At 34.8% G+C, this 11,702-nt stretch overlaps 2 protein-coding genes and 1 long non-coding RNA gene across 3 annotated transcripts in view; 1 reads left to right on the forward strand and 2 right to left on the reverse strand.

Annotated features, from left to right (window-relative positions):
- The window catches only part of LOC107628247 (cysteine-rich repeat secretory protein 11), a 2,558-nt gene extending 957 nt beyond the window's left edge, over nt 1-1,601 (forward strand). The window contains exons 2-3 of the mRNA XM_016331012.2: nt 180-603; nt 1,339-1,601. Of these exons, the coding sequence (XP_016186498.1) occupies nt 180-603; nt 1,339-1,475 (561 nt within the window). The 3' untranslated portion in view covers nt 1,476-1,601. The remainder of the gene's footprint in view (nt 1-179; nt 604-1,338) is intronic.
- LOC110268774 overlaps nt 1-11,241 on the reverse strand; it is a 12,230-nt gene extending 989 nt beyond the window's left edge. The window contains exons 1-2 of the long non-coding RNA XR_002357208.1: nt 10,999-11,241; nt 7,164-7,168 (exon numbers count right to left, since the gene is read on the reverse strand). This is a non-coding gene — a long non-coding RNA (uncharacterized LOC110268774). The remainder of the gene's footprint in view (nt 1-7,163; nt 7,169-10,998) is intronic.
- LOC107628248 (mitochondrial import receptor subunit TOM9-2) lies at nt 2,677-3,343 on the reverse strand (the record flags this gene model as incomplete). The annotated part of the gene is given in 1 exon segment (XM_016331013.2): nt 2,677-3,343. A coding segment is annotated over 1 exon segment (315 nt). The 3' UTR covers nt 2,677-2,999.

An 11,702-nucleotide genomic window follows, 5' to 3' on the forward strand; every position in this document is an offset into this window, starting at 1 on the left:
GTGTAAAATTTAATTTTATATCTTATAAAAGTGTGACTAAATAAATAAATTATACTTTTAAATAAAGATCTTCGTTAGAGTTAGTGCTTTTTCTTTTATGTTAAATTGTTTTACAAATTTTCTTATGTTATACATCAATGCATTCTTGTATAAATCTGATATGTATTAAGAGTTCACAGGTGGTGGCTGCGAGAATCCAACTAAGTGGTTGTTATCTGAGGTACGAGGTTGTGGGGTACAAGCAGGTTCCTGAGACTCAGTTACTTTACAAGGTTTGTGGTTCAAAACAAGCAAATGGAGATGGTGGTGATGGGTTTGAGGAGAAAAGGGACTCAGCTTTTGGCATGGTGGAGAATGGAGTGAAGAGTAGTAATGGTGGGAAATTGTTCTACAAAGGGAGTTACCAGTCTTTGAATGTAATGGGGCAGTGTGAGGGTGATTTGGCCATTGATGATTGTGGTGATTGTGTTAAGAGTGCTGAGGAACAAGCCAAAGCTGAGTGTGGTGACTCATTTCAAGCACAGATTTATCTCCATAAGTGCTTCCTCAGTTATAGCTTTTACCCTAAGGGAGTTTCTTCCACCATGCCATCTTCAACTGCAGGTAAGTAAACTACCAATCTAAGATATTTTTTCAAATTTTGTTTTTCATATTTGAAGAACATGTATTTCACTTTTTTTTTTCTTTTAGGGACTAAATTATCAAACTATAATTTTTAAGGGGCTTGATGATTTACTTGAAAAACTTATCTTTAAACAATAATTTCTTGTATATTGTATATTTAGCACACACTTTATTACTATTAAACATTTTCTACTCTAACACTCAAACTTTTATTTTGCAGTATTAGATTAGATTCCATAAATGTCACAATTTTGGGTATGCAAGTATCATAACTCTAGAGAAAAGAAAAAAATATCCCGTCTTTCCTTATTGTAGGACTCTATATGGCTGCTTTTGAGTGTTGTGTCTTTGTGTTTCTGCGATGTTAGGCAATAAAGAAAAGATCTTCATTTCTTTAACTTATTTTGATGTATTTTCCCCTCACTAATCATTAAGGAACGATCTATCTGCCAGTGTTCTGTTTTTGTTCGTGGCTATATAGCAAATAACAATAAACTAACATAAATTTGATAGCAATAACAATTATGCTTGAAATAAAAAAATAAAATATTATCGGAGTATTGGACCATTTTTCATTTGGGTATTTGAGAAACGAGGTGTGCGAAGGGGAAAATAGGCTCTTTCATTTCACATTTGCACTTCACTATTGTTTATGATTGTATGTTATGTCTCCAACAACAATAAAGCTTGTGTTTCTGTGTTTGATTGAATCAGAGTCAGCAGCCCAAGGAGACACTAAAAAAACAGCAGCCATTGCTCTGGGGGTATTTGCAGCTATTAGTTTCTGCTGCGTTGTTTTCTTGTGTGTCAAGTCAGTGATGGATAAAAAAAGAGATGGAACTTGGAAGTGAAGTTGACAATTTGTACTTATTTTAACCTCTTACACCAGTTGAAATAGTGTCAGATATATGGGCATTTAGGTTCTACAACTTGTCAACTTAGTATATGAGACAGAATGAATACATACATTATTTTCTATATATCTTACATGTCAATATAGAGTTAGCTTCTAACATTTTAGCTTAAAATATACAAGGCTATATAGTTCAGACATTAAAGGTTTAAAGTTATTGCTGCTTCATGGTTGATGTGTTTTGAGTCGGATGTCCAAAGTTGATCAAACTTTGGTTTCTCATGTTGTGAATAACGGATGCCTATCATCAACATGGTGGTTTGTACAATTGTACTCATTCAAATTAATGTTTGGATGAGTTTCGTTGAGTCTCTTTCACCACTAAACCGCCCTAACCTCAACTCTGAAGTCCCATCTTGATTGTGTTTGTTCCCAACATAACACTGCGAGCTACATTAGCAACACATGATTTCCCCTGCACCACTTAATGCAGCAAAATCGCAATGGCAGTTTAAGACTATGATTAGCAACATCAACTTACAGACTCATCTCTCAACCATAGAAATTCTAACAATAACACGAGACCCCAACAATCCCCCAAATTCGCTTTCATGTTCAAGAATAAGCATTACGATAATCATAGCTCGACCTACACGGGTAAATTAAGCATCTAGTACTACCATTATCACAAGAAATCTGTTATATCTACATCCAGAGTGCGGGTTTCCCACCGTATCTCTCCAAACCAAAGACTAATCTATTATGAATCGGAATTTCATTTAAAAATTTGTCACTTACAGATCAAATTTTATATGCAAAAATCGGAATTTGAACTTCTAACACTTGTTAATGCAGATAAATGAGTTAACTACTTAACCAACCCAATTTGATTTGGAAAATATTTTTATCTGAGGAATGTTAGGGACCAGCAACTTTTGTAATTTGTAGCCATCAAATAGCCATTAATGATGGTTTTAATGGTGTGAAATTTCATCCAATGGCTTACTTTTTTTTGTTGATTACATGCTGACCAGAATTTAACAAAGTTGCTGGCCTAGACTTTTCCTTTGTATCTAGTATCCAGACATAACATAATATTGATCAAATGCTGCAATTCATCTGGAATTATGCCAATCAAAGTCCTAAAAAAACCATTAAATAAATAAATAAATAAACTTGTTGCTAAAAAAGAACCTTGATGAATGCCCTAAGGGTCTTCATTATAAAAATCCATCACAGCTCAAACCTTAACAGCAAATTAAATTCGGCATCCAGCAACATAATTACCATCAAAATCATAATTAAATAATAAAAACATGATGACTTATCAGTGTAAGTAACAAAAAGAGTTCTCTACTAATAAGGTAAATCACACGAATTATTGAATCTAAAAGCAATAAAACCCTAAAACCCTAGCTACCACTCGCTCATTCAATCAACCAACAGTGATGCTCTCCAAACGTCGAAAAATACAATAACAGAAAAACCGAACCGAAGGAATGAGAGAGCAGTTCTTGATTCTTCACTTAGGAGGACCAATGGAGGCGGGAGTTCCAAGGATGCTGGCCTGCTGGAGCTCGTACTCGTTGAGCTGCTGCTCGCGATCCATTTCGATGATGAGAGGGACAACGAGGATGAGGAACGTTGTGCCGGCGATCCATGCGGCTTTTCCGGTGCTGCGGAGGAGCTTCTTGGCCACGAAGGCGGCGTCTCCGGCGGCCTGTTTTCCGCGGGCAACGATGGGGGAGCGGGAGATCTTCACGATGAGGGAGTCGTCTCGGCCTCCTGGCCTCTCAGGGAGGGACACTCCGCCTCTTCTGGATTGCGATGACGACATTGTTGCCGAAGAAGTGAAGGGAAGCAGAGAGACGGAGAAAGAAAGAAGGAGACGCCGAGAGTGAAGGGTGTAGAAAAAGTGAGAGAAACTTTCTTTTATTTGTGAGTGAATCCCCAATGGGCCCTTCACAATTAATTCGAAGCAAGAACGATATTCTCAATAGAAAATATTTTTAAAGATAATTTATTATTTGATTAGGTTGTTATTTTTAAAATTTTTAAATACGTTTTTTTAGATTATTGAGTATTTAGTTTTTAATATTGTTGAATTAATAATTTGTTTAAGTGTTATTACTAAAAATTTTTAAAATGTTATTTATAAATTATAATTTATTATTTACATAAGTTGTTACTTTTTAAATTTAAAACAATCTTTCTTTTAAACCGAATTAAAATTAGGACGGTTGTTTAATAATAAAATCAACAATTTAAAAATAATAACAAAACAATAAGAAGCAAGTAGTAGTAAAAAACAAGTTTGAAAACAAAATAATAAGAGCTTAAATTTGAAAACGGAAACAAAACGTCATTTTAAAACAAAACAATAAAAAATCAAATTTAAAAAAGGTTGTTACTTTTTAAATTTAAGTTATTTACTTAAGTTGTTTTGTTTAGGTTGTTATTTTTTTATTTTAAGTTATTTTAAATTGATTGTACATAAATTAAAATTTTCAAAATAAATTCAAAAAATACATGCTTCAGTTAAGAGAACTATTGTGTCTCGATTCATGAATTTGCTAAGAGAAGTTGACGACGGATATATCTAATTGTGTTAATGGGATTACATATGAGTCTATTAGGACAGTTAATGAGATTTACATATCCTAGCTTCTAAGATATTTTCTATTGTATGGGACTACTGTGTGACGATAGAAAATTCATTGCAGTTATTAATGAGATTTGGTTATCAATTGAGAAAATTGTTTGTGATACTATTGATATCTAATAGTCTTAACAAATCAAATTGTTTTTAAAATGCAACTTAGACATTATTGATTGACAGAATACTATATATGACGAGAAAAATATTGAAAAACTAAGGTATTTTACTAAGTGTTCACTAATAGGCAATTTTACATTGCTTTGTCAAGAGTTAAGAGTCGCAATGGTCTGAACATTCTAATTCTAGATGAAGACAACAATCCAAACTCATTAACAACAAATGCCGTATTCAACGAAATTGTTAATAATATTTAGATAAGAAAATATTATTTTCATTTTAGTAACATGTTATGATTTACACTTTTGTACAAATATTTGTCATAGATATAACTAATTTATTAATTATACTTTCAAACTTGAAATAAAATGTATAACATGGAACACAATATTATATGCCAATTGCTTTTTTAATGAGGTTAATAAAATACTAGGTTGTCGATAAATTTTTTTTTTTGGTTTGCGTCGATAAATTTTTATTAGCCTTATAATATAAAGTTTAGTGTAAAATTGACATGCTATTATTACAGTTATATATGTTCTTATTTTTTTTAAGTTTCTTTCTTTATGACTCAAGAATATTATAGACTTTAAATTGTTTTATTTGTATTTTATTTTGAATAAAGATAAAACAATATATTAAGTACGTTTTATTATATAATGATGATGATAGTATTATACTAAAGCAAGCTCTTAAGTGTAGACAGAGAAATTTCATCTACATGTATAGATGAACGTTGGCAGTATTTCTGTGTGACAAATGTAGATTCAATGAGATCATTTCTGAACGAATTGCAGGTCGTTTCAGCTTCTCTGCTAAACCGATCATGTGCATGTTTGGATTATCCCATTGACATAAGTAGTTGGTAACAGTAATAAGTAACTAGGATGATGTTAATTATGTGCGGCTTTTATGGGCTATTTTTGTGTTTTTTATTTATGAGAGCAAAAGTGATATAGGATCTATTGTTATAATGTTTAATCTGTTGTGATAAGTATGGGTGGATGCCCATTTAATGCATGGTGACTTTCTTCACAATGTTAGGCGGCTAAGCTTTTCTAATAGAAAAGTTCAGTTCTTCAAAGAAGACTAAACTTTATGAAGCTTTGAAAAGGAATTCTTTGTACGTGTATAAATAGAAGTAAGATCTGAGACATATTACACACTACAATCAATAAGAATTCTCTCTCTCTATTTATATTGTATATATACAAAATTCTTCCTCTCTTTCTTTCTTTCATACGTTAATACATATATATAAATATATAAGTATCATATCTTTTATATTGAGATAGAAATTGTGGTTAATATTGTTATCTAATTATATTTCTTTACTTTATGTTTGTTACCTCTTCCTTATTTATTTATTTAGTTATTTTATAACACGTTATCAGCACAAAGCTTTAACGAAATTTTAGGAAGACTTCAGGTAACAAATTTTTATTATGTCGAAACTCTTTCATCTTGAATATAATGCTTTTGATATATTTGGAAATAATTATTTATCATGGATACTATATGCTAAAATCCATCTTGATTCAATGGATCTTGAAGATACCATTGAGGTTGAAAATAATACATCCCAGAAGGATAAAAGTCAAGGCCATGATTTTCCTTCATCGTCATCTTGACAAATGATTGAAAAATGAATATCCCACATTAAAAGATAGATCTGTGGAAAGACCTTGAAAAAAGGTACAATCATATGATACTTCCTTAAACCCGATACGTTAGAGAAAACTTTCTCAACCTTCCATGCCTCGAATGTGCTCCTGCAGCAGCAGTATCGAGAAAAATGATTTTAAAATATTTTGAGAAAATTTCTTGTCTTCTTGTTGCTGAGCGCAACAATGAGTTACTCTTAAGAAATCATGAAGCGCGCCCAGCTGGTGCCGCCCAATTTCCTGAAGCAAATGTGGCAACTTCTAACCCCAGAAGAGGTAAATGGCAAGGCTTTGGTAGCAAAAAAAATTATGGAAGGAAAAGGAATTATGTTCACAAAGGATCTCACCAGAAGTGGGATAAAGAAAGAAATATTGGGTAAAATAAATCAACAGAGGATAAGTCTTTTCGTTGTGGTGGAAAGGGCCATTGGTCACGTACCTGTCGTACCCCAAGGCACCTAGTTGATTTTTATCAAGCATCCTTGAAAAAGGATGACAAAGGAAAGGAAACAAATTTTGTTTCAAATGATGAAAATTCCACCACTCATTATGATGTATCTAATTTCTTTAAGGATTCTGAAAGAAATATTGGCTATTTGATCAATGATAGAATAGTTTGATATGTGTATGTGTGTTTGTTAATAATTCATGTGAATAATTTTACTGTGCATGTATTTTTACTCATTTTATTATTATTATTATTATTATTTGTTTTTTTGAAGAAAAATGGCAAGAACATATTCTAAAGATATTTGCCTTGCGGATAGTGCAAGTTCGCACACTATTCTTAAAAGTGATATATATTTTACCCATTTTGTGCCAAAAGAAGAGTATGTTAATACTATTATTGGCTCAGTTAATGTGATAGAAGGCTCCGGAAGAGCTATAATTTTATTTCCTGGAGGAACAAAATTTATAATAAATAATACACTATTATCTACGAAGTCTTTAAGAAACTTGTTGAGTTTTAAAGATATTCGTCGAAATGGATATCATATTGAGACAATGAATGAGGGAAATCATGAGTATTTATGTATTACAACTCATGATTTAAATAAAAAGGTTATATTAGAAAAGTTACCCTCACTTTCATCTGGATTGTATTATACCAAGATTAGTGCAATTGAATCACATGCCATTGTAAACCAAAAGTTTACTAGCCCAAATGAATTCATAACTTGGCATGATAGATTGGGTCATCCGAGAACAACCATGATGAGGAGAATTATTGAAAACTCTCATGGACATTCACTAAAGAACCAGAAGATTCTTAAAACCAGTGAATTTTGTTGTGCTGCATGTTCTCAAGGAAAGTTAATTTTAAGGCCATCACCAGTAAAGATTGGATTTGAGTCTCCTGAATTCCTAGAAAGGATTCAAGGTGATATATGTGGACCTATTCATCCACCATGTGGATCTTTTAGATATTTTATGGTCCTGATAGACGCATCTTCGAGATGGTCACATGTGTGCTTATTATCTTCTCGCAACCTGGCGTTTGCGAGATTACTGGCTCAAATTATTCGATTAAAAGCATAATTTCCAGAAAATCCAATCAAAGCAATTCGTCTTGATAATGCTGGTGAATTTACTTTCCAAGCATTTGACGCTTATTGTATGGCTAATGGAATAAGTGTTGAACATCCAGTAGCTTATGTTCACACACAAAATGGGTTAGCAGAATCACTTATTAAACGCCTCCAATTAATTGCTAGACCCTTACTTATGAGAACAAATCTCCCAACCTTGGTTTGGGTGCATGCTATTTTACATGCCGCAGCACTTATTCGTTTGAGGCCAACGAGTTACCATCAGTTCTCTCCTATGCAATTAGCATTTGGCCAGCAGCAAATGTTTCCCATTTAAGAATATTTGGGTGTGCGATATATGTTCCCATTGCACCACCTAATCGCACCAAAATGGGACCCCAAAGAAAATTGGGGATATATGTTGGATATGATTCTTCCTCTATAGTGAGGTATCTTGAGATACAAACGGGAGATGTATTTAAAGCCCGGTTTGTGGATTGTCATTTTGATGAATCAAAATTTCCAAAATTAGGGGGAGAGAATAAGATTCCTGAAAAGGAACTTAATTGGAATGCATCATCGTTGATGCATTTAGATCCTCGATCAAGGCAATGTGAACTAGAAGTTCAAAAGATTATACATTTGCAAAGAATAGCAAATGAATTGCCTGATGCATTTTCCGATACAAAGAGGATAACCAAATCTTATATACCAGCGGAAAATGCCCCAATTCGAATTGATGTCCCAGTAGGACAAGTAGCCACTGAAGCAAATTCACGCCAGAAGCGTGGTAGGGCAGAAAATGCCCCAATTTGAATTGATGTCCCAGTAGGACAAATAGCCACTGAAGCAAATGCACGCCAGAAGCGTGGCAGGCCTGTCGGTTCCAAAGATAAAAATTCTCGAAAGAGAAAAGAGGTAAATACTATTCCTGTTGAAAAAGACATAGTAAAGACACCTGCAGTTGTCCAAAATTCTGATATAATTTTAACGCCAGAAGACGTTCAGGTACCTGAAAATTATGAAAATGATGAGATCTCGATAAATTATGTCTTTACAGGAGAGAAATGGGACTGAAATAAGACAATTGTCAATGAAATATTTGCATATAATGTGGCATTAAGTATCATGCATGAAAGTAAGGATCTTGAACCAAGATCAGTCGAAGAATGTCGACAAAGGAATGATTGGCGAAAATAGAAAGAAGCCATGAAGGCTGAATTAGACTCACTTGCAAAACGTGAAGTCTTTGGACCTGTAGTCCGTACACCTGAAGATGTAAAACCTGTTGGATACCGATGGGTATTTGTGAGAAAACGAAATGCGAAAAATGAAGTTGTGCGCTACAAAGCCCGACTTGTAGCACAAGGTTTTTCACAAAGGCCCGGTATAGATTATGAAGAAATGTATTCCCTAGTAGTGGATGCGATAACATTGCGTTATTTGGTCAGTTTATCTGCATATCATAAACTGCATATGCATTTAATGGATGTGGTAACAGCCTATTTATATGGCTCATTAGATCGGGATATCTATATGAAAGTCCCTGAAGGACTAAAGATATCTAAACCATCTAATGAATATTCACAGGGGTTATACTCAGTTAAATTGCAAAGATCTTTATACGGTCTAAAGCAATCTGGACGAATGTGGTATAATCGTCTTACTGAGTATTTGGCCAAAAACGGATTTAAGAATGATGATATCTGCCCCTGTGTTTTCATAAAGAAAACTGCATCTGGATTCATTATTATTGCTGTGTACATTGATAATTTAAATATCATTGAAACTCTTGAAGAGATTCCAATAATTATAAAAACTCTAAAGGAAGAGTTTGAGATGAAAGATCTTGGAAGGACTAAATTTTGTCTCGGCCTGCAGATCGAGCATATAAAAAATGGGATCTTTATTCATCAAACAACATACACAGAAAAGATCTTGAAAATATTTTATATGGATAAGTCACATCCATTAAGTACCCCGATGATTGTAAGATCTTTGGATGTGGAAAAGGATCAATTCCGTCCTAAAGAAGAAAATGACGATATCCTTGGTCCTGAAGTACCATATCTTAGTGCCATTGGAGCGCTAATGTATCTTGCTAATAATACGCGACCCGATATATCATTTGCTGTGAATTTACTAGCAAGATATAGTTCATCTCCAACCAGAAGACATTGGAGTGGAATCAAACAAATCTTTCAATATCTTCATGGAACGGTTGATATGGGATTGTTTTATCCCTATGGATCCAAGTCACAATTAGTTGGCTATGCAGATGTTGGATACTTGTCTGATCCACATAAAGGGAAATCTCAAACTGGATACCTGTTCACATATGGTGGTACAGCTATATCATGGAGGTCCACAAAACAAACGATTGATGCAACATCCTCTAATCATGCTGAAATACTAGCAATACATGAAGCTAGTCGCGAGTGTTTTTGGCTGAGGAGTGTGCTCCAATATATTCTGTCATCATGTGGACTGATTGATCAGAAGATAGCTCCAACTGTCCTGTTTGAAGATAATACATCATGCATTGCTCAACTTAAAGGCGGATACATCAAAGGCGATAGAACAAAGCATATTTCTCCCAAATTCTTCTTCACTCATGATCTTCAAAATCAAGGGACAATTGATGTCCAACAGATCTGCTCAAGTGACAATCTGACAGATTTATTTACAAAGTCACTTCCAAAATCCTCCTTTGAAAGATTAGTACATGAGATTGGGATGCGCCGATTTCGAGACATTAAATGATGTTGGCAAGAGGGGGAGACTGTACTCTTTTTTTCTTTGGTCAGGTTTTTTTCCATTGAATTTTTCTTGACAAGGTTTTTAATGAGGCAGTCCCATCCCAAAGGATATTGTACTCTTTTTCCTTCACTAAGGTTTTTTTCCACTAGATTTTTTTAGTAAGGTTTTAACGAGGCAATAATCCTAAATGGTCATCAAAGGGGGAGTGTTGTGATAAGCATGGGTGGATGCCCATTTAATGCATGGTGACTTTCTTCACAATGTTAGGCGGCTAAGTTTTTCCAATAGAAAAGTTCAGTTCTTCAAGGAAGACTAAACTTTATGAAGCTTTGAAAAGGAATTCTTTGTACGTGTATAAATAGAAGTAAGATCTGAGACATATTACACACTACTAAAATCAGAGTTCACAAAATCATGTCACAAAATCAGAGTTCAAAAAATTCTTTGTTCACAGAATCATCTCTCAAAATCAGAGTATACAAAATCAGAGTTCACAATGACAAAATCATGTCACATAAATCAAAGTTCACACAATCATATTTCATAAAATCAGAGTTCACACAATCAGAGTTCACAGTTTCATCTCTCAAAATCAGAGTTCACAATGACAAAATCATGTCACATAAATTATAAATCAGAGTTCACACAATCAGAGTTCACAGTTTCATCAGATTTCACAGTTTCATCAGAATTCAGTCAATTCACAGAGTTCACAGTATCAGATTTCATCACAGTATCAGAGACTCAGAGTCAGTTCATCATGCAACAGTTCATAACTAAATTAAAAATTACCTGGAACTCTATTGCTTTCTCTCAGAGCTCGACGGAGGTGACTGGTCGAAGTGGCTGAGTGCGCGACGGAGCTGACGGCGCGACGCTGCTGACTGCGCGACGGAGCTGACGGCGCAACGGACCCAACGGCGCCACGGAGCTGACGGCGCGACGGTGCTAAAGGCGCGACGGATTGTGATGGCGTTCAGGGCTTCAGGCGTTCTCTGTCTCTCACTCTCTCTGACGTGATAGTGCGACGGATCGTGACGGTGATGAATGATGAGAGTGGAGCTGAAGTGCGAGGGTGTGGGTCTGTCGGTGTGGCCGTGTGGAACTGGGAGTCTGGGATGCAACACGCAAGTGCGAATGGCAAAGGAGAATTAGGGTTCACATTTCACAAAACGCAAAACAGCAGTGTTTTGCTGCACGGCTAAAAAACCGGCCGGGTTCCGGTTCGATTCGACCGACCGATAACCGACCGGTTCGTCGGTTCAACGCCAATTTCTTAATTTTGCAGTTTTTCTAATTGTTCGAACCGCTTTAGTTTCCGGTTCACAGTTCAACCGGTTTGACCGGCCGATTCGAACCGGTTTTCAGAACATTGCAGAAAAAAGAGTCATTACATGTCAAAAAAGATTAAAAAAAAAAAAAAGAAAAAGGAGAGGCATACTAATAAAAAAAGGCAAGGCATACTTATATCATAACATAGGAGTTGTTCACTTTTG

This window comes from Arachis ipaensis, chromosome B02, assembly GCF_000816755.2.
Source record: "Arachis ipaensis cultivar K30076 chromosome B02, Araip1.1, whole genome shotgun sequence".
NCBI classification, from domain to species: Eukaryota; Viridiplantae; Streptophyta; class Magnoliopsida; order Fabales; family Fabaceae; genus Arachis; species Arachis ipaensis.